This window comes from Bombina bombina, chromosome 8 (genome assembly GCF_027579735.1).
Source record: "Bombina bombina isolate aBomBom1 chromosome 8, aBomBom1.pri, whole genome shotgun sequence".
In the NCBI taxonomy this organism is placed as follows: Eukaryota; Metazoa; Chordata; class Amphibia; order Anura; family Bombinatoridae; genus Bombina; species Bombina bombina.
This window is the reverse complement of record NC_069506.1, coordinates 175,417,842-175,442,258: the sequence shown is the minus strand read 5'-3', so window position 1 is coordinate 175,442,258 and position 24,417 is coordinate 175,417,842. Positions and strand designations below refer to the sequence as shown.

General features: G+C 38.7%; 1 protein-coding gene across 2 annotated transcripts in view; it reads left to right on the top strand.

Annotated features, from left to right (window-relative positions):
- The window catches only part of LENG1 (leukocyte receptor cluster member 1), a 151,222-nt gene that overhangs the window by 69,182 nt on the left and 57,623 nt on the right, over positions 1 to 24,417 (top strand). For both annotated transcript variants that reach the window (XM_053690728.1, XM_053690729.1), the window contains exon 2: positions 1,653 to 1,838. In XM_053690728.1, coding sequence (XP_053546703.1) covers positions 1,653 to 1,838 — 186 coding nt within the window. The remainder of the gene's footprint in view (positions 1 to 1,652; positions 1,839 to 24,417) is intronic.

Genomic DNA, 24,417 nt, shown 5'->3' with positions numbered 1-24,417 from the left:
ATTAAGGGGTTAAACTAAAATTAACTAATGTTAAAACATTTTGCATAAATTGTTAACTCACTTTATGTTAAAATATGCAATTTTGTGCTTTGGATAGCTTAAGTGTAACATTTATAAATAGCAGAAAATGTTTTAATACAGCAAAGTATTACACTGTCCCTCCTGATTACTTCACAATTGGCAACATTTTTTGTGGAGATAGATATATATATTCCACTCTTGACTGGCAAAGCAATACTGGTCTGCAGCTGGGCATGGCTGCTAAGTCAATCAGATATCATGTTCAAATCAGGAACACCAGTGCATTGGTTATCCAGACCTGATTTTGACTATAGGTTTAATTCCCACAAAGGTTCTATTCAAGTGTAATAAGCGTAGCACAGAATAGTTTTGTAGCATATTATAATTATTATAAAATTGCGCCTTAAAATGTTGCTAATGAAAAACTTTAAAGGGACAGTTAAAGTGAAGGTCAACTTCACGCAACTGCCCCACGGCATTGGATAGACTTTGTAAAACGAGGGTGGGTTTAATTCATCAAATTTGTTATTTCATTATTTTTAAACAATTTTACCTTTTGAGCGTTCCGACGATAAGCGCAGCTCTCCTGCCCGGCATTTTGTCAAATTGATTGACAGATGACGATTCTTAAAAGGACGAATCCTTGTTTCCCCCGGGCCGTGACATTTATTGTCAGGATTCGTTCTTTTAAGAATCTTCATCTGTCAATCAATTTGACAAAATGCCGGGCAGGAGAGCTGCGCTTATCATCGGAGCGCTCAAAAGGTAAAATTGTTTAAAAATAATGAAATTTAACAAATTTGATGAATTAAACCCACCCTCATTTTGCAAAGTCTATCCAATGCCGTGGGGCAGTTGCGTGAAGTTGACCTTCACTTTGAGTCAGAATTAAACTTTCAAGATTCAGCCAGAGCTTGCACTTTTAAACAACTTTCCAATTTACTTTTGTTTAGAAAATTTGCTTAGTTCTCTTGGTATCTTTGATTGAAAAGTAAAACTAAGTAGACTCATAAGAGCTCAGGAGTGTGCACGTGTTTAGTACTCTATGGCAGCGTTGTTTAGCAACATTGTATAACAAAGCTACAAATAATGTTGCAAAACACAGCTGTCAGAGTACTAAAGACACGTGCACACTCATGAGATCTTGTTAGCCTACCTAGTTATACTCTTCAACAAAAGATACCAAGGGAACAAAGAAAATTAGATAAATAAATTGGAGTCGTTTAAAATGGCATGCTCTATCTGAATTATGAAAGTTTAATTTTGACTTTACTGTCCCTTTAATAGACTTTAGCTTTAGCTTTGACATATTGCTTCCATCAGTGCTCACTTTCCACATTTGCTAAGCTGCGTTTCTGGCCAATAATGTGTTTTTTGATATGAGACATACAATTTTAGCAAGCAGCAGTTTAATATTTTTTCAGTTTTATTTTTACAGTGTAAATTAGCATGAATTGACATAACACAAATTTGACTGTAAAGCAACTTACAGTGGACAGTCGAGTTTTCCATCAATAAACTGCTTTATACAGTATTTTATTCTGTCTTATAATAAAAGTATTAACGTGATCATGAAAGCATATCTGTGATTACATTTTTTGCCAGTAATATTTTATTGTATTTATTTGTAGGCACGTACTGATTTTTTGCGTAAAAAGGCTCGTCTCTCGCTGCCAGATAACCATAGGAATGATGAGACTGCACTGGTGGAGATTGGAAGAGATTCTTCCCATGTAAATTTCTTCCAAGATATAGAAGAGGGAAAAGGAATAAAAAAATCCAACAAGGAATACGAAGAGGAAAAGCGTCAGGAAAAGGTGACACTTCTCATCTGTGTTATTCGTAATTCTTATTTGTAGCAATGTTTTCATTGTGCATTAATTTAAAAGGCAATGTTTTAAATACTCCAAAAGAAGATTTTTTTTTTTTTTTGTAACAGTCCAAATTCCCACCATCTCTCCATTTGAAAAAATAGGTTACGATTAGCTGAAGAATGGATTACTGAAAATGTATTTCTTTCATGTAATTAACAAGAGTCCATGAGCTAGTGACGTATGGGATATACATTCCTACCAGGAGGGGCAAAGTTTCCCAAACCTTAAAATGCCTATAAATACACCCCTCACCACACCCACAAATCAGTTTTACAAACTTTGCCTCCAAGGGAGGTGGTGAAGTAAGTTTGTGCTAGATTCTACGTTGATATGCGCTCCGCAGCAAGTTGGAGCCCGGTTTTCCTCTCAGCGTGCAGTGAATGTCAGAGGGATGTGAGGAGAGTATTGCCTATTGAATGCAGTGATCTCCTTCTACGGGGTCTATTTCATAAGGTTCTCTGTTATCGGTCGTAGAGATTCATCTCTTACCTCCCTTTTCAGATCGACGATATACTCTTATATTTACCATTTCCTCTACTGATTCTCGTTTCAGTACTGGTTTGGCTTTCTACAAACATGTAGATGAGTGTCCTGGGGTAAGTAAGTCTTATTTTCTGTGACACTCTAAGCTATGGTTGGGCACTTTATTTATAAAGTTCTAAATATATGTATTCAAACATTTATTTGCCTTGACTCAGAATGTTCAACTTTCCTTATTTCCAGACAGTCAGTTTCATATTTGGGATTATGCTTTAATTATCATATTTTTCTTACCTCAAAAATTTGACTTTTTTCCCTGTGGGCTGTTAGGCTCGCGGGGGCTGAAAATGCTTCATTTTATTGCGTCATTCTTGGCGCGGACTTTTTTGGCGCAAAAATTCATTTCCGTTTCCGGCGTCATACGTGTCGCCGGAAGTTGCGTCATTTTTTTGACGTTATTTTGCGCCAAAAATGTCGACGTTCCGGATGTGGCGTCATTTTTGGCGCCAAAAGCATTTAGGCGCCAAATAATGTGGGCGTCTTATTTGGCGCCAAAAAATATGGGCGTCGCTTTTGTCTCCACATTATTTCAGTCTCATTTTTCATTTGCTTCTGGTTGCTAGAAGCTTGATGTTTGGCATTTTTTTCCCATTCCTGAAACTGTCTTATAAGGAATTTGATCTATTTTGCTTTATATGTTGTTTTTTCTCTTACATATTGCAAGATGTCTCACGTTGCATCTGAGCCAGAAGATACTACAGGAAAACCTCTGCCTGCTGGATCTACCAAAGCTAAGTGTATCTGCTGTAAACTTTTGGTAGCTATTCCTCCAGCTGTTGTTTGTATTAAATGTCATGACAAACTTGTTAATGCAGATAATATTTCTTTTAGTGATGTACCATTGCCTGTTGCAGTTCCCTCAACTTCTAAGGTGCAGAATGTTCCTGATAACATAAGAGATTTTGTTTCTGAATCCATAAAGAAGGCTTTGTCTGTTATTTCTCCTTCTAGTAAACGTAAAAAGTCTTTTAAATCTTCTCTCTCTACAGATGAATTTTTAAATGAACACCATCATTCTGATTCTTTGGACTCTTCTGGTTCAGAGGATTCTGTCTCAGAGATTGATGCTGATAAATCTTCATATTTATTTAAGATGGAATTTATTCGCTCTTTACTTAAAGAAGTACTAATTGCTTTAGAAATAGAGGATTCTAGTCCTCTTGATACTAATTCTATACGTTTGGATAAGGTTTTTAAAGCTCCTGCGGTTATTCCAGAAGTCTTTCCTGTTCCTAATGCTATTTCTGCAGTAATTGCTAAGGAATGGGATAGATTGGGTAATTCATTTACTCCTTCTAAACGTTTTAAGCAATTATATCCTGTTCCGCCTGACAGATTAGAATTTTGGGACAAAATCCATAAAGTTGATGGGGCTATTTCTACCCTTGCTAAACGTACTACCATTCCTACATCAGATGGTACCTCGTTTAAGGATCCTTTAGATAGAAAAATTGAATCTTTTCTAAGAAAAGCTTATCTATGTTCAGGTAATCTTCTTAGACCTGCTATATCATTGGCTGATGTTGCTGCAGCTTCAACTTTTTGGTTGGAAACTCTAGCGCAACAAGTAACAAATCGTGATTCTCATGATATTATTATTCTTCTCCAGCATGCTAATAATTTCATCTGTGATGCCATTTTTGATATTATTAGAGTTGATGTTAGATTTATGTCTCTGGCTATCTTAGCCAGAAGAGCTTTATGGCTTAAGACTTGGAATGCTGATATGGCTTCTAAATCAACTCTACTTTCCATTTCTTTCCAGGGAAATAAATTATTTGGTTCTCAGTTGGATTCTATTATTTCAACTGTTACTGGTGGGAAAGGAACTTTTTTACCACAGGATAAAAAGTCTAAAGGTAAAAACAGGGCTAACAATCGTTTTCGTTCCTTTCGTTTCAACAAAGAACAAAAGCCTGATCCTTCGTCCTCAGGAGCAGTTTCAGTTTGGAAACCATCCCCAGTCTGGAATAAATCCAAGCCTGCTAGAAAGGCAAAGCCTGCTTCTAAGTTCACATGAAGGTACGGCCCTCATTCCAGTTCAGCTGGTAGGGGGCAGGTTACGTTTTTTCAAAGAAATTTGGATCAAATCTGTTCACAATCTTTGGATTCAGAACATTGTTTCAGAAGGGTACAGAATTGGTTTCAAGATGAGACCTCCTGCAAAGAGATTTTTTCTTTCCCATGTCCCAGTAAATCCAGTGAAAGCTCAAGCATTTCTGAATTGTGTTTCAGATCTAGAGTTGGCTGGAGTAATTATGCCAGTCCCAGTTCCGGAACAGGGGATGGGGTTTTATTCAAATCTCTTCATTGTACCAAAGAAGGAGAATTCCTTCAGACCAGTTCTGGATCTAAAATTATTGAATCGTTATGTAAGGATACCAACGTTCAAGATGGTAACTGTAAGGACTATGTTGCCTTTTGTTCAGCAAGGGAATTATATGTCCACAATAGATTTACAGGATGCATATCTGCATATTCCGATTCATCCAGATCATTATCAGTTCCTGAGATTCTCTTTTCTAGACAAGCATTACCAATTTGTGGCTCTACCGTTTGGCCTTGCTACAGCTCCAAGAATTTTCACAAAGATTCTCGGTGCCCTTCTGTCTGTAATCAGAGAACAGGGTATTGTGGTATTTCCTTATTTGGACGATATCTTGGTACTTGCTCCGTCTTTACATTTAGCAGAGTCTCATACGAATCGACTTGTGTTGTTTCTTCAAGATCATGGTTGGAGGATCAATTTACCAAAAAGTTCTTTGATTCCTCAAACAAGGGTAACCTTTCTGGGTTTCCAGATAGATTCAGTGTCCATGACTCTGTCTTTAACAGACAAGAGACGTCTAAAATTGATTACAGCTTGTCGAAACCTTCAGTCACAATCATTCCCTTCGGTAGCCTTATGCATGGAAATTCTAGGTCTTATGACTGCTGCATCGGACGCGATCCCCTTTGCTCGTTTTCACATGCGACCTCTTCAGCTCTGTATGCTGAACCAATGGTGCAGGGATTACACGAAGATATCTCAATTAATATCTTTAAAACCGATTGTTCGACACTCTCTAACGTGGTGGACAAATCACCATCGTTTAATTCAGGGGGCTTCTTTTGTTCTTCCGACCTGGACTGTAATTTCAACAGATGCAAGTCTCACAGGTTGGGGAGCTGTGTGGGGATCTCTGACGGCACAAGGAGTTTGGGAATCTCAGGAGGTGAGATTACCGATCAATATTTTGGAACTCCGTGCAATTTTCAGAGCTCTTCAGTTTTGGCCTCTTCTGAAGAGAGAATCGTTCATTTGTTTTCAGACAGACAATGTCACAACTGTGGCATACATCAATCATCAAGGAGGGACTCACAGTCCTCTGGCTATGAAAGAAGTATCTCGAATTTTGGTTTGGGCGGAATCCAGCTCCTGTCTAATCTCTGCGGTTCATATCCCAGGTGTAGACAATTGGGAAGCGGATTATCTCAGTCGCCAAACGTTGCATCCGGGCGAATGGTCTCTTCACCCAGAGGTATTTCTTCAGATTGTTCAATTGTGGGGGCTCCCAGAGATAGATCTGATGGCCTCTCATCTAAACAAGAAACTTCCCAGGTATCTGTCCAGATCTCGGGATCCTCAGGCGGAGGCAGTGGATGCATTATCACTTCCTTGGAAGTATCATCCTGCCTATATCTTTCCGCCTCTAGTTCTTCTTCCAAGAGTAATCTCCAAGATTCTGAGGGAATGCTCGTTTGTTCTGCTAATAGCTCCGGCATGGCCTCACAGGTTTTGGTATGCGGATCTTGTCCGGATGGCATCTTGCCAGCCATGGACTCTTCCGTTAAGACCAGACCTTCTGTCACAAGGTCCTTTTTTCCATCCGGATCTGAAATCCTTAAATTTAAAGGTATGGAGATTGAACGCTTGATTCTTGGTCATAGAGGTTTCTCTGACTCCGTGATTAATACTATGTTACAGGCTCGTAAATCTGTATCTCGAGAGATATATTATAGAGTCTGGAAGACTTATATTTCATGGTGTCTTTCTCATCATTTTTCTTGGCATTCTTTTAGAATACCGAGAATTTTACAATTTCTTCAGGATGGTTTGGATAAGGGTTTGTCCGCAAGTTCTTTGAAAGGACAAATCTCTGCTCTTTCTGTTCTTTTTCACAGAAAGATTGCTATTCTTCCTGATATTCATTGTTTTGTACAAGCTTTGGTTCGTATAAAACCTGTCATTAAGTCAATTTCTCCTCCTTGGAGTTTGAATTTGGTTCTGGGAGCTCTTCAAGCTCCTCCGTTTGAACCTATGCATTCATTGGACATTAAATTACTTTCTTGGAAAGTTTTGTTCCTTTTGGCCATCTCTTCTGCTAGAAGAGTTTCTGAATTATCTGCTCTTTCGTGTGAGTCTCCTTTTCTGATTTTTCATCAGGATAAGGCGGTGTTGCGAACTTCTTTTGAATTTTTACCTAAAGTTGTGAATTCCAACAACATTAGTAGAGAAATTGTAGTTCCTTCATTATGTCCTAATCCTAAGAATTCTAAGGAGAAATCATTGCATTCTTTGGATGTTGTTAGAGCTTTGAAATATTATGTTGAAGCTACGAAATCTTTCCGTAAGACTTCTAGTCTATTTGTTATCTTTTCCGGTTCTAGGAAAGGCCAGAAAGCTTCTGCCATTTCTTTGGCATCTTGGTTGAAATCTTTAATTCATCTTACCTATGTTGAGTCGGGTAAAACTCCGCCTCAAAGAATTACAGCTCATTCTACTAGGTCAGTATCTACTTCCTGGGCGTTTAGGAATGAAGCTTCGGTTGACCAGATCTGCAAAGCAGCAACTTGGTCTTCTTTGCATACTTTTACTAAATTCTACCATTTTGATGTATTTTCTTCTTCTGAAGCAGTTTTTGGTAGAAAAGTTCTTCAGGCAGCGGTTTCAGTTTGAATCTTCTGCTTATGTTTTTTGTTAAACTTTATTTTGGGTGTGGATTATTTTCAGCAGGAATTGGCTGTCTTTATTTTATCCCTCCCTCTCTAGTGACTCTTGTGTGGAAAGATCCACATCTTGGGTAGTCATTATCCCATACGTCACTAGCTCATGGACTCTTGTTAATTACATGAAAGAAAACATAATTTATGTAAGAACTTACCTGATAAATTCATTTCTTTCATATTAACAAGAGTCCATGAGGCCCACCCTTTTTTGTGGTGGTTATGATTTTTTTTTTTGTATAAAGCACAATTATTCCAATTCCTTATTTTATATGCTTCGCACTTTTTCTTATCACCCCACTTCTTGGCTATTCGTTAAACTGATTTGTGGGTGTGGTGAGGGGTGTATTTATAGGCATTTTAAGGTTTGGGAAACTTTGCCCCTCCTGGTAGGAATGTATATCCCATACGTCACTAGCTCATGGACTCTTGTTAATATGAAAGAAATGAATTTATCAGGTAAGTTCTTACATAAATTATGTTTTCCTAAGCCAGAAACTTACATTTCAATAAAAAAATGTAAAGATTAAACTAATCAGTTTTAAATGAAAGCTAGAAAATATAGCATACTGACATCCTGTTTTGTTTTTAATGAATAAGCCATATTATTATTTTTTTCTCTCACAATGCATTCACTTACAAAAAATGAATACAACTTGAAAGTATTGTGCAAAAGTGAAAGTACTGTTCATTCATGTAAAATATCCCTTCATAAATTCAACAAGTTAAAATCTATAATTTCTTAATATCCTCTTTATAGTAATGTATGCTTGTACATAGAAATATAGCTGCACTTGGCAAATCCATGGAACCTGGAAGCCATAGCTTCTAAAATTTTAATTCAGGCTCCTAATGTTTACATTTAAATTTATTTTTTAATTTGATTGATTCTTGTTCAAATGAGGCCATAGTTGAACAATTTTTCTGACCCTCTGGAACTGGCCAAATTGAAAACATTTTTTAAAGCCAAGGGGTATGCGAATGAAATAATTGAAAAAGGCTATAATAAAGCAAGAGATTTGGATAGGTCAACTTTATTAACTTGCCAAAAAAGAAAAAAAGACAGAGCAATATGCAGAGAAACATTTTTCTAACTAAATATAACAAGGAATCATTGAGAATTAAACGAGCAGTTAAAAAACATTGGCATGTCTTATTACAAGACCCCATTTTGGGCAGAACTTTGGATCCAACACCTAGAGTAGTCTTTAGAAAAAATAGAAACTTGAAAGAAGTTCTAGCCCCAAGCAAATTAAGAGACAATAATAAAAACACTAGGGGGAATTGGCTAAATAAATTGGCCAAAGGCTTCTTCAGGTTCAATGGAAAGGGATGTAACACCTGCCCCATAATTCATCATGACAACAAAAATATAAAATCTGCGGTCTTCAAAATTGTTCTCTTGTTTTAACCCCTTACTAGTATAAGTTAGCGAAGCTCTGCATCTTCACACTGGGTTTCCCTTCAGCTTATATTTGTTTTGTAACCTTCAGTGTGCAAACAAACTACAAAAATGTCACTCTTCCACTCGGTATTATGTGAGCTAAACTGAAGTAACAGGTACAGCTGTCAAAAAGCTAGATCTGTAAAAGTACACTGCTTCTCTCACAGGATGCCACAATATGTGTGCTACAAGATGGCGGCGCCCAGTATAAAATGCAGAGCTTTACCAGCTGGATTCTGTAATTGGTTAAAATAAGATAATGTCTTTAAAGGGACAGTCTACTCCAAATTATTATTGTTTAAAAAACAAAATTTATGCTTACCTGATAAATTTATTTATGTATTGACACTGAGTACTATTGGGAATATCACTCCTGCCCAGCAGGAGGCGGCAAAGAGCACCTTGCTGTTAAATATCACCTCCCTTCCCTCCAACCCCAGTCATTCGGCCAAAGCAAAGGAGAGAAAGGAAGCAACAAGGTGCAGAGGTATCTGAAGTTTATAACAAAAAAAACCCTGTCCTTAAAGGAACACTCAAGTCAAAATTAAACTTCAAGATTCAGATAGAGCATGCAATTTTAAACAACTTTCCAAATTACTTCAATTAACAAATTGTGCACAGTCTTTTTATATTTACACTTTTTGAGTCACCAACTCCTACTGAGCATGTGCAAGAATTCACTGCATATACGTATATGCATTTGTGATTGGCTGATGGCTGTCACATGATACAGGGGGAGTGGAAACAGACATAACTTTGCAATTTATTTAACAAAAATCTACTACTCATTTGAAGTTCAGATTAAGTGCTATTGCATTGTCTTCTTATCATGCATTTGTTGATTATACAAATCTACTGTATTGACTGGTCCTTTAAGAAAACAGGGCGGGCCGTGGACTCACCGTGTCAAGATATAAGTAAATTTATCAGGTAAACATAAATTTTGTTTTCTTTCTAATGACACGGTGAGTCCATGGATCATCTAATTACTATTGGGAATCAATACCCAAGCTAGAGGACACAGATGATAAGGGAGGGACAAGACAGGGAACCTAAATGGAAGGCACCACTACTCAAAGAACCTTTCTCCCAAAAGAAGCCTCAGCTGAGGCAAAAGTATCAAATTTATAGAATTTAGAAAAAGTGTGAAGAGAAGACCAAGTTGCAGCCTTGCAAATCTGTTCCACAGAAGCTTCATTTTTGAATGCCCAGGAAGAGGAAACAGCCCTCATAGAATGAGCCGTTACTCTCTCAGGAGGCTGCTATCCAGCAGTTTCATAGGCTAAGCGAATGATACTCTTCAGCCACAAAGAAAGAGAAGTAGCCATAGCTTTCTGCCCCTTAAGTTTTCCAGAGAAAACCACAAACAGAGCAGAAGACTGACGAAAATCCTTAGTCGCCTATAAATAGAATTTCAATGCACGCACCACGTCCAGATTGTGCAGCAGACGTTCCTTCTGAGAAGAAGGGTGGGGACACAAGGAAGGAACAACAATCTCCTGATTAATGTTCCGATCTGAAACCACTTTAGGGAGAAACCCTAACTTAGTACGCAAAACTATCTTATTCAAATGAAAAATAAGGTAAGGAGACTCATACTGTAATGCCTGAAACTCTACGAGCAGATGAAATACCAACCAGAAACAAAACCTTCCAAGATAAATTAATATCTAAGGAATGCATAGGCTCAAACGGAGCCCGTTGAAGAACTTTAAGAACTAGATTAAGACTTCAGGGAGGAGTAACCGGCTTAAACACAGGCCTGATTCTGACCAAGGCCTGACAGAACGATTGCACGCCTGGTACATCCACCAGACGTTTATGTAACAAAATAGACAAAGCAGATATTTGACCCTTTAGGAACTTGACGATAAACCCTTCTCCAAGCAAGAAAAGACTAAATTCTAGGAATCCGAACTCTACTCCAATTGTAGCCTTTGGATTCACACCAATGCATATATTCTTTTGAATTCAATGTTTTTTATTGATTTAAGAAAGAAACAGGATCAGCAATAAATCATTAAAAATTGTACATTCTTACATGAAACATATTTAGAAAAATACATGCCAATCTTTGGTCGTAAACATGACCGGAAACAACCATATATACCATATAAATATCTGGACATTTATGGAGGAAATTCAGGAGCATATATTAATGTGGGGAAGTGAGGGAGGAAAAAAGGAAAAGGAAACTACAAGGGTTAAGGAAATTCTTTGCATCTCAGGTTTTAGTGATATTTAGCTATTCATTGAAGGAGTAGGTGGCAGGGAGTATATTGGTTCCAGAGGAAAAGGATATTAGCGAAATGCTCTGTTTTGTTGTAGTAATTGTGATATAATTCTTCAAGTGTTAAGACATGTTTTATTTCTTTTAACCATTGACTTAAGCTATGTGTTTGGGATGATTTCCACAAACGAGGTATAAGCCTCTTGGCGCTGTTGATCATTATCTGAAGCAAACCCATCTTGTACTGGCAATGTAGGTTCGGTAAATTATTAAGTAAGATCATCTGTGGATCAAGAGTTATATCTGTATTTAATATGTTGTTTATTTTTTCCTCAACTTGACACCAGAACAATTTAATATGTGGGCAGTCCCACCATAAATGGGATAGTGAACCAAGGCCTCCGCAACACCTAGGTGAGACTACTGGGTAAATTTTGTGGAGTCGAACAGGGGCCAAGTACCACCTTGATAAAAGCTTATAGTTAGTCTCAACTATATTCAGTGAAGGGGAGGACCTCTTGATAGATTTAAAACATCTTTCCCATACTGAGTCGTCGAATTGTAGGTTTAGTTCACTTTCCCAATGCGATCGGAAGGATGAGAGCTTTTGTGAGGATGAAAGTAACATTAAGTTGTATATGAAAGATATGAGATGTTTGGGGGTGTTGGGGAGAAGGCAGAATGTTTCAAACGGGGTCAAGGGGCTGGTAAATTGAGTCTTGTTTGGATGGTTGTTGATAAAGTGTCTCACTTGAAAGTATGAAAACCAGGTATGAAGCGGGGGGCCTATATCCTCTTTTATCTCTAGAAAAGTTTTAATCCGGCCTTCTTTTATTAAGGAGTAGCTGGGAACACGTCTAGGGTTCTTATCAATGCCAACTGGTTTACTTGAACTTAAATCTGGAAAGGTACTATTATGTAACATAGGTGTAAGAGGAGAATTTGGTGTGGAATTCTTGTTGTTTAGAGAGATAGCTTTATCCCAAACCCGTAAGGTCTCCTTTATAAGAGGATTGTGTGAGACAAGTTTAAGTCTGAGTTTGTGTGGTATCCAGCAAATGTCTCCTATCTTGACATCATGGAGAGCTTGTTCATCTAGAGTAACCCAAATCTTGGGGTTAATGGATTGGTTACAGCATATTATACGTGATAAATGAACAGCTATGTAATAATTTTGAATATTTGGGACTCCCATGCCCTCAAGATCTCTAGAGATATAAGTAGTGTGATTCTGGATTCTTGGTTTAGAGAAGGACCAGATGAATCGGTTTATTGTTTTCTGTAAATTACCAATATATGTTGTCGATGGGGCCAATAGTAGGGTCTGCATAATATATAGGCTTTTAGGGAGTATTGACATTTTAATAGCATTCACCCTACCCATCCAGGACAGGTGGCCTGAACGGTGCCAGGAATTGAGCTCTATTTCTACCTTTTGTTTGAGGTTTGTGTAATTGGTGTCTATCGTCTCTGATATGGTGGGTTTAATCACTAGTCCTAGATATATAAACTGTTTAGCTGAGACATATGGAGTTTTTGTTTTAATAAATTGAGTATCTGCAGTGGAGTACCTCAGACCCATTATGACCGACTTACCCATATTGATGGAGAAGTTTGACACTGATTTATACTCTGATAGGATATTTGCAAGTATCGGGAGTGACTTCTGGGGGTTGGCCAGGGTGAACAGAATGTCGTCTGCAAATAATAGACATTTGGTTTCACACGTCCCTATCTTTATCCCCTCCACCTCTTTAGTTGATCTGACTCTAGTTTCTAGTATTTCTACTGACAGAGCAAATAATAGGGGGCAGCCCTGACGTGTGCCATTTGTGATCTGAAAAGTGTCTGATAGCTTATTAACTATTACTTTGGCATTAGGGCAGTATATAGCCAAGATCTTGTTTATAAATTGTTGGGGGATTCCGAATTTTAAAAGGGCTGCCCAAATGAATTGCCACTCCACCCTGTCGAACGCTTTCTCAGCATCCGTTGACAACAGGGTGAGTGGCTTGTTGTTAATCGAAGTATGGTGCATAATTTGAAGGAGGCTGGTGGTATTATCCTTAGCTTCCCGAGTGGGTATGAAGCCCACCTGATCTTCATTGACTAAATGAGGGAGGTGATCTTTGAGTCTGTTCGCTAATAATTTGGTGTATATTTTAAGATCAACATTTAAAAGTGATATTGGCCTGTAATTTTCAACTCTGTTTGGGTCTTGACCTGGTTTGGGAATGACAGTAATTTTGGCCCCAAGCATCTGATCAGAGAAGGGATTTGTGTCAGTAAGGGAGTTATATAGTGATAGTTGTGTCTTAATGTGAGGTGCCATCAGTTTATAAAATTTTGGGGTGAAGCCGTCTGGTCCTGGCGCTTTTCCTGGGGTTAATTGGTGGATTACCTCTTGTTTTTCAAGTAATGTGAACGGGGAGATTAGTTCTGTTTTACTGGTTTCATCTAAGGTGGGGAGATCTATTTGTGAAATGTAATTTTCAATGTTTATACTTTTTTCAGTCGTAGGGTTGTTGGCATTTAAGTTATAGAGTCCCCTGTAATATTCTGCAAATGTATTGGCTATTCTGGAGTTGATGTGGGTTTGTTGCCCATCTTTACCTTGGATTGTTTTGATAAATGCTTTATACGTTTTTTGTTTTTTTTGAGTGATCTAGCCATAAGTTTCCCTGCTTTATTTTTTTTTCCCCAAAAAACTTGGCATTAAGTGCTAGAGCTCGGCGATGTGCATTTTTAATGAGATGTTGGTTAAGATCAAGTGACTTTTTGTAATAATTCATTCGAGGATGGGTTTTGTTTATGCTCAGCTTCTGCTGACTTCAATGTGTTTAGGAGAGTAAAGTAACAATTATTGATCTGTTTTCGGTGTTGTGCGGTTTGTTTGATTATCTCACCCCTGATAAAACATTTATATGTTTCCCAATTGTTACATTACGATGTGTTTATTTCGTTGTTAATATAAAAAAACATAGAGGTTTTCTCTGTAATATTTTTAAGGATCATTGCATCAGTAAAGATTGCATCATTTAGTCTCCATGAGTCTCTTATCCCGGATCTTTGGGGCCAGGTAAATAAACTAATAACCATCGCATGGTCTTACCATGGTGTCTGGGACAATTTAGAGTCAATAAGTAAATTAATGGATGATTGATCGCACAGTATGTAATCTAATCGGCTATATATTTTTTGAGGATGGGAAAAGAAGGTGAAATCTTTGGTCGTAGTATGGGTCAACCTCCATGTGTCGAAAGTGGGTATTGTTTGCAGAGCTAACCAGTTGGCTTTGATGTTTTTGGAGGATATGTAGGATTTCCCGGATGATACATCTAGTGAGGGGTCTAGGGGGAAGTTAAAATCTCCTGAGATGAATATGGAGCCCTTTGCGTGGTCTAGTAAAAAGTTAATTACCTTTCTAAAAAATGATGGGCTGGGTTTGTTTGGGGCATATAAATTTAGTAGGGTGATGGGTTTGCCATAGCAAAGCCCAACTAGCAGAATATATCTGCCTTCGTCGTCCTGGCTATGGTGTAACAATTCAAAAGGCAGTCCCTTTTTGATAAGTATACACACCCCGTTCTTAGTATGGTTGGAGTTAGTGAAGTGTTGGTCAAAGTAAAATGTGGGAAGTCTGGGTTTGTGTCTTTTCCTAAAATGTGTCTCTTGGACAAATACTATATCAAGATTTTATTTTTTGTGGAAATCATGCAGGCCTATGGAGCGTTTCTGAGGTGATAAAAATCCTTTAACGTTCTGGGTAGCTATTTGGAGATTATTGGAATGGATTCGCTTTCCATTAGTTATAATATCAATGGTCGTCATGATCTAAACCAGTGATTCAGTAATGATCTTAGAGCAATTTCCTTGTAGTTAGTCGGACAGGGAGTGTAGGGTGGCTAATGTAGAGGTGGGATGAATAGGTAGATTAGATAGAATGGTGTATAACTAACTATAGGTAAACCTGTCAATATTTTATTTAGGGGAAAGATATTAGAGGGTCGTGTAGTGGAATAATAAGGCTTTGCAAATCTACAGTGAGTCAGGAGGGTTAGATACTTATTAATTAGAAAACTACTTGCATTATGGGACTTTCATAAACAAAGTTTAAATAATGTTAAAACCTGATATAGTGCCTATTGATTATCTCTAGTTAGAAGTTACAGGTCACAGCAATACTAAAACAGTGTAGAGAAACAACGTTACATGTTTTATCAAAACGTGTATAACCAACAGGTGGTTCCCTGTTGTGGCAGGATTTCACATGCTTTAACACATATAACAGATAATAGTTCAGATAACTTGTGCTTTGGAGAAATATTGAATCGAGAACATAGAAACAACAAAACAATCAACTTACCAACAGCTAACAAACAAACCGGGAATTCTGAGGCTTTTTGTGGGTACTATTTACCTATAGAGAAAAGAAACAATTCCTCCGTAGAGCCTGTAAAGCCTATCTATAAAGATTAATAACTAATTAGGTGCGAGTCAAACATTTTCTAAGTCTGCAAAATCAATCTGGAGCTTCAAGATAAGAAGTCCTCCTACGAAGCTTGGATATCAGAGCCAATGGCTATCAGAGATAGTTTTTTTTTTTTTATTGGTCTTTTGTCTGATATGCGAAATGGTCGAAATCTTTAGAGGATGTGCCATATGACATAAAAAGTCTCTCATAACTGAGGGTGTCCATATAGCTTGACGTTACTCCTTCCCTGGGTCATCTCTCCAGAGGGGGTAGAAGAGAAAGAGTAGAGGTGACGGTTCACTCAGCAGGATTTTAGTCATCCTGGCTGGGAGGTTTCTAGAGATTTCTGTGTTTGATCCATCCGTTGGAGATCCTGGAGTTGATGTTGTTTGTTGGGAGGGTTCTTAACTATATCACTCCAGGCCTTGTTATTTGAGGACTGTGGTGTGAGTCTCTTTGAACTCAATGGCGGGGAGGTCTCTCTTTGTATCATGCTTGGTGGGGAGATGTTCAATTTGTTACAAAAGGTTGTGATCTCTTCTGGTTGTGTACAGTCAAATCACCTTCCATTTTTGGTGACTTGTATTTGGACAGGGAACCCCCATCTATATGGAATGTTTAAGTTTCAAAGGTGCTGGGTGAGGGCATTGACCAATGCATATATTTACGCCATATCTTATGGTAAATATTTCTAGTCACAGGCTTACAAGCCTGAATCATGGTCTCAATGACCGATTTTGAAAATCCACGCTTAGATAATATTAAAGGGACACTAAACCCAAAAAATTTATTTCATGATTCATGTAGAAAATACAGTTTTAAACAACATTCCAATTTACTTCTATTATCTAATTTGTTTCATTGTTTAGATATCCTTTGTTGAAGAAATAGCACACACATGGGTGAGCCAATCACACGAGGCATCTATGTGCAGCCACCAATCAGCAGCTACTGAGCCTATCTAGATATGCTTTTCAGCAAAGAATATCAGGAGAATGAAGCAAATTAGATAATGGAAGTAAATTAGAAAGTTGTTTAAAATTACATGCTCTTTCTAAACCATGAACAAAAAAAATTTATGTCCCTTTAAGCGTTCAATCTCCAAGCAGTCAACTTCAGAGAAACTAGATTTGGATGAAGGAAGGGCCCCTGAAGTAGAATGTCCTTTCTCAATGGAAGTCTCCAAGGTGGACGAGATGACATCTCCACCAGGTCTGCATACCAGATCCTGCGAGGCCACGCCGGTGCTATAAGGATAACAGAAACCCTCTCCTGTTTGATTCGAGCAATGACTCAAGGGAGGAGAGTGAAAGGGGGAAATAGGTATGCAAGACTGAAATTCCAAGGTACCGCCAGAGCGTCTATCAGTTCCGCCTGAGGATCCCTTGACCCGTACCTCAGAAGCTTGGCATTCTGCCGAGATGCCATGAGATCCAGCTCCGGCTGTCCCCATTTGCAAATTAAGCTGGAAAACTCCTCCGGATATAGTTCCCACTCCCCCGGGTCTGTCTGCTCAGGAAATCCGCCTCCCAGTTGTCCACTCCTGGGATGTGGATCGCTGATAGGCAGTTGTGGGACTCCGCCCAATGAATTATCTTGGCTACCTTTGCCATGGCCAAGGAACTCCGAGTTCCCCCTGATGGTTGATGTAAGCCACTGAAGTTGTGTTGTCCGACTGGAACCTGATAACCGGGCCGAATCTAACTGAGGCCAGGCCAGAAGAGCATTGAAGATTGCTCTCAGCTCCAGAATATTTATGGGTAAAACAGACTCCGACCCAGTCCATGTCCCCTGAGCCTTTAGAGAGCCCCAGACTGTTCCCCATCCCAGTAGGCTGGCGTCCGTTGGCACAATCACCCAGGTGGGTCTGCGGAAGCAGGTTCCCTGGGAGAGATGTTCCTGAGACAACCACCAAAGAAGAGAATCCCTTGTCTCCTGCTCCAGATGTACTTGTGGAGACAGATCCACATAATCTCTGTTCCACTGCCTGAGCATGCATAACTGCAGAGGCCTGAGGTGGAAACGGGCAAATGGGATGATGTCCATGGCTGCTAACATCAGACCGATTACTTCCATGCATTGAGCCACTGATGAAGCACTAGACAGGAATCAAAAATCTTTGATTTCCTGACTTCTGTTAGAAAAATTTTCATTGATAAGGAATCTATTATGGTTCCCAAGAAAACTACCCTTGTAGTTGTAACTAAGGAACTCTTTTCCAAATTCACCTTCCATCCGTGAGATCGCAGGAAGGATAACAATATTTCCGTGTGGGATCTCGCTTGTTGAAAGGATGGCGAACAAAAAAGAGAGTATACAAATAGGATGGTTATTTCCCTTTTAGTTAGAACCGCTACCTTCCAAACAGTCTCTCTTAAAACTGTACAAACGATGTATATTGGCAGATAGAGGCGCTGGCTCTAAGGGATCTCCAAAGGATTTTTCTCTGTTTCACAGTTTTCCCAGAAGAATTCTGTCTGTATCTGTGTTCAAAGAATATCACATTGGCATAGTATGTCTGAGCACCTGAATACATAAGTGCAGTATACTTGCAGAATAATATCAGACAAACGGCTCCACAGGTGATTTCACAATCTTCCCAAAAAGGGGTTCTGTCTGTATCTGTGTTCAAAGAATATCACATTGGCATAGTATGTCTGAGCACCTGAATACATAAGTGCAGTATACTCACAGAATAATATCAGACAAACGACTCCACAGGTGATTTCACAATCTTCCCAAAAAGGGGTTCTGTCTGTATCTGTGTTCAAAGAATATCACATTGGCATAGTATGTCTGAGCACCTGAATACATAAGTGCAGTATACTCACAGAATAATATCAGACAAACGGCTCCACAGGTGATTTCACAATCTTCCCAAAAAGGGGTTCTGTCTCTATCTGTGTTCAAAGAATATCACATTGACATAGTATGTCTGAGCACCTGAATACATAAGTGCAGTATACTCACAGAATATCATCAGGCAAACAGCTCCACAGGTGATATCACAAAAAAACAAACAAAAAAGAAAAATAGCAGGTAATTTCACAAAAAACAACAATCAGGAAAGGAAAAAAGCTGGCTTTTTAAAAAAAATAAAAAAATAATAATAAACATTTTATTTAAAAAAACAAAACAAAAAAAACCCCATCTTTTTTCCTTTCCTGATCGTTGTTTTTTTGTGAAATCACCTGCTGTTTTTTTTTTTGTGATATCACCTGTGGAGCTGTTTGCCTGATATCATTCTGTGAGTATACTGCACTTATATATTAAGGTGCACAGACATACTATGTCAATGTGATATTCTTTGAACACAGATACAGACAGAACCCCTTTTTGGGAAGATTGTGAAATCACCTGTGGAGCCGTTTGTCTGATATTATTCTGTGAGTATACTGCACTTATGTATTCAGGTGCTCAGACATACTATGCCAATGTGATATTCTTTGAACACAAACAGAATTCTTCTGGGAAAATTGTGAAAGAATGGCGCCTGAACCAGAATGTCGTCCATATAAGGTGCCACTGCAATGCCCCGGAATCGGAGCACCGTCAACAGGGATTCCAGAACCTTTGAGAAAATTCTAGGAGCTGTGGCAAGGCCGAATGGAAGAGCTACAAACTGGAAGTGTTTGTCTAGAAATCCAAACCTCAGAAACTTGTGATGGTCCCTGTGGATGGGAACATGCAGGTACGTGTCCTTTAAATATACCGTTGTCATAAATTGACCCTCTTGAATCAAGAGAAGAATGGAACCAATAGTTTCCATCTTGAAGGACGGTACTCTGAGGAATTTGTTCAGACTTTTGAGATCTATAATTAGTCTGAAGGTTCCCTCTTTTTTTGGGAACCATGAACAGATTGAAGTAAAATCCCAGACCCTGATCCTGCATTGGAACAGGAACTATCACTCCCAGGTCGGAAAGATCTTGAACACAGTGTAAGAACGCCTCTCTTTTTATCTGGTCTACAGATAATCTTGAGAGAAGAAACCTGCCCCTGGGAGGAACAGTTTTGAACTCTAGTTTGTATCCCTGGGACACAATGTCCACCGCCCAGGGATCTTGAACATCCCGAACCCAAGCGAAGGATAGTCTACCCCCCACAAGATCCAGTTCCGGATCGGGGGCAGACCCTTCATACTGATTGAGTCATTGGCGGGCTTCTTAGCTTGCTTTCCCTTGTTCGACGACTGGTTGGAGCTCCAGAAAGGCTTGGACTGTTCTTGTTTTGTAGAGGAAGGCTTACCCTTGAAGTTACGAAAGGAACGAAAATTACTCTGACATCCCTTCTGCTTATTCCTCTTATCCTGAGGGAGAAAATGACCTTTTCCTCCCGTAATGTCAGAAATTATCTCAGCCTGACCCGGCCCAAACAAGATATTTCCCTTGTAAGGGATCGCAAAAAAGCTTAGACTTTTGTAAACCCTGGTGTACATACATTTTCTTGAGTAACCCCTCTAATTGCTTGTCCATAGGATCCTTAAAGGAACAACTATCTTCTATGGGAATAGTGGTCCTCTTAGCTAGCATGGAAATTGCCCCTTCCACCTTGGGTACCGTCTGCCAAGACTCCTTGATAAAGTCTGTTATAGGAAACATCTTAAATATAGGGGATGGAGAAAAAGGGATACCTGGTCTCTCCCATTCCCTATCAATAATCTCTGTAGCTCGATCTGGTACAGGAAAAACCTCCACCATGGAAGGTATATCAAAATACTTGTTTAGTTTACTAGACTTCTTAGGATTGACTATGACAGTAGTGTCAGAGTCGTCCAGGGTAGCTAAAACCTCCTTAAGAAACAAATGGAGGTGTTTGAGCTTAAACCTGAAAGAAACAACTGCAGTATCAGCCAAAGGAATTACACTGTCTGAGATTTCACCCTCAGATGCTACCGAAGTATCTTCCTCCTCAGATTTCTGGGAGGGGGCATTCGGACTAGTCACTACTGTGTCAGCAACCTTACTCACTGATTGTTTACATTTCCTCTTGCACTTTCCCTGCAGCATGGGAAAAGCAGACAATGCATCAGATACCGCTGAAGGCATTAGGGAAGCGATGTCTTGCAAGTTAATTCCAGGTGGAGTAATAGAGGAAGCGCAGGGCACTGGCTGTGTGGACGATACATTTTGGGACGCTTGAGGAGAAAGCTGTGGCATATCTTGAACATTGTCAGAAGAGTCCTGAACAACATCCGTCTTAGACAATGTTGGCTCAGGAAAAGTCTATCCCTGTAATGTAAAGTTCTCTCAATACATGAGGAACAGAAAGGGATTGGTGGTTCCACATTGGCATCAAAACATAAAGAACATGTAACATCTTGCAGGGCCTCTTGGTCCATCTTTATTCACCAATAAACAGGATACATAGATAAACAATCTGACATTTTATTTAGAAAATACCCCACAAAAAAAGTTACTGTTCCTTTAAATTTTAAAAAGAAACTGCTTTATTTTTCTGCAAAGAAAAATATAAAGTAGCACAAAAACCACTCCGGACAACCTCTACATCTCAGCTTAGCTTTGCTGAGGTGCTTACCTGCCTGACTGAAAACGGGGTGATTATACAGCTAGAAAATCCGGACTCAACTGCTATCTTTCTGTAAAGTGACGACCGGTAATAGTTATTTAGCTAATGTCTGTGACGCAGCTATTTCTCCTCTCCAGAACACAGGAAGTGAAGTGGAAAAAAGGCGCGCAACAGCAAACCCTGCCCATCGTGGGCGTTACGTTAACCTCCCGATCGGCTAAAAGTATTACCAAAGCCGCAGGGAGTAAAGAAATAATAAAAACTCCACCTCTGAGCCATAAATCTCCTCGTCCCCTGTGCCTGCTATTGCTGCCAATAATAAAATGATCCCCCTAGCAATAGGTGAATGACTTTTGTCCCACAATCATATTGTAAAGTGCCGTCCTTTTTATTTTCTGCAATGTGTCCCAGAAAAAATAAAATTAGCACTTACCATTAGACTTCTGCCAGGCAGCACGGCAGCTCAAATATTAAAAATACCCACACTAAGAGATAGTGTCAAGCTTCTCAATACTGTACCTGTGTGACAGTCAATATTATATATAAGGTTAAAATAGAAAATTTGAGAAGAGCTCTATCTAATGGCTAAAGACACTATACTACCATTATCATCAAATGATGAGCGTAGGCTGAAGATTGTTAATGGTAAAATAACCCAATAGTAGTATCCCAATGTTACTCAATATTTCTGCGATAAGTAAACGTGAACCTGAAACCTCTCAGTGCAGTAAACAAATAACACAGTTAATCATCCTAAATTCAAAAGTATATAGTAGACTTTAGTTTATTTCATCAAACATGAATAATAAAACAATATAAAACAATATCATATATACTAACAAGCAAGTGCGCACTCTTCAATACAATAAAAACCAAGCGGTAAAACACATAAGCAGCTGTGTAAGTAAATGACCATCTGATGTGTGGTTTCTCCAATAGTCAGTTTTTTACTGGCCAGTAATATCCTTAGAATATCGTCACAAGAAATTTAAAAGTTGAAGTGGCTACTTTGAAAGTACATGTAGTAATCTGTATATAATCTGTATATAAACTGTTGCAAAATGTTTATATGTAAACAGCCAATCCTAGTGGCGGCAGCAGCAAAACAGTCTTATTATATTTCCACAACAGAGTGGTAGTTATGCCGTTAGCTTTCCAAACAGTGCTCTCCACACACTACTTATTCTCGCCCCTATCCGGCCTATATCGATCCCAATTACCTTGACTTCTGGTTATACGTTAGGAAGTCCTGTTGTATTCTCAGGCTGTCAGATCTTCTTAACGGCCGGATGGGTTCACACGGATTCAGTGGGGGTTTAACTCCTTATAATTATACACCTGTATTTTCCTTTATCCTTTTTATCCTTCTTGCGGTCTTACAAAAATCCTAGCAACAGTTCAATCCTTCAAAACTTTTACACTTCAGATGAATACATTTTCCCTTGACTCATAGTTCAGCACAACAATCTACGCATTTCAGCTCATATAGAGCCTTTATCAAGATGCTCTCTGAGTTTCCATCGTCCTTATATAGGCCTTTTTAATTAGACCAGGTGTTATCACAGAATTTTTTTATATACATTAGAGATATTACGGTTAGATAATTACAAGCATATATGTTTTATTCTATTTTAGTTATTTTTTAGTATTTCAATAATTTATAGGGATCCCTTTAAGTTAACAAATGTGAAAAATGACCATCTGAAACTATACCTTTAAGATTGAAGAGTGGAGGAAAAAACACCTGGTCTAATTAAAAAGGCCTATATAAGGACGATGGAAACTCATAGAGAGCATCTTGATAAAGGCTCTATATGAGCTGAAACGCGTAGATTGTTGTGCTGAACTATGAGTCAAGGGAAAATGTATTCATCTGAAGTGTAAAAGTTGAAGGATTGAACTGTTGCTAGGATTTTTGTAAGACCGCAAGAAGGATAAAAAGGATAAAGGAAAATACAGGTGTATAATTATAAGGAGCTAAACCCCCACTGAATCCGTGTGAACCCATCCGGCCGTTAAGAATATCTGACAGCCTGAGAATACAACAGGACTTCCTAACGTATAACCAGAAGTCAAGGTAATTGGGATCGATATAGGCCGGATAGGGACGAGAATAAGTAGTGTATGGAGAGCACTGTTTGGAAAGCTGACGGCATAACTACCACTCTGTTGTGGAAATATAATAAGACTGTTTTGCTGCCGCCACTAGGATTGCCTGTTTACATATAAACTACGTGCCTGTCATGTTAAGTGGAAGCAGTTGACTTTGTATTACATTTTGCAACAGTTTATATACAGATTACTACATGTACTTTCAAAGTAACCGCTTCAACTTTTAAATTTCTTGTGACGATATTCTACTGGCCAGTAAAAAACACGTGACTATTGGAGAAACCACACATCAGATGGTCATTTACTTACACAGCTGCTTATGTGTTTTACCGCTTGGTTTTTATTGTATTGAAGAGTGCGCACTCGCTTGTTAGTATATATGATATTGTTTTATTATTCATGTTTGATGAAATAAACTAAAGTCTACTATATACTTTTGAATTTAGGATGATTAACGGTGTTATTTGTTTACTGCACTGAGAGGTTTCAGGTTCACGTTTACTTATCACAGAAATATTGAGTAACATTGGGATACTACTATTGGGTTATTTTACCATTAACAATCTTCAGCCTCCGCTCATTATTTTACTTATCGCAGAAGTACTGAGTAACATTGAGATACTACTATTGGGTTATTTTACCATTAACAATCTTCAGTCTCCGCTCATATAGTGTCTTTAGCCATTAGATAGCACGGCAGCTCACTAGGTTTGAGAAGGCCAGTTCCCTCACATGGACCTGTGGATAAAAACAGACTTAGTAATCTTACTCAGGCTTGCACGATTAGGGCAGCATTAAATACATGGGAGGCGCAGTGATGATTTTACCCCACAAGTTCCCATTGCTTGAAAGCCACCACTGCTCTACTGAAGAGACTGATATGGACTACGGCTACACCCTAGGACAAAGCAGAACAATCTTGCACTGCTTGAAAAATAATAAAATCTTACTTGAAGAAACATAATTTATGTAAGAACTTACCTGATAAATTCATTTCTTTCATATTAGCAAGAGTCCATGAGCTAGTGACGTATGAGATATACATTCCTACCAGGAGGGGCAAAGTTTCCCAAACATTAAAATGCCTATAAATACACCCCTCTCCACACCCACAATTCAGTTTAACGAATAGCCAAGAAGTGGGGTGATAAGAAAGGAGCGAAAGCATCAAAAAATAAGGAATTGGAATAATTGTGCTTTATACAAA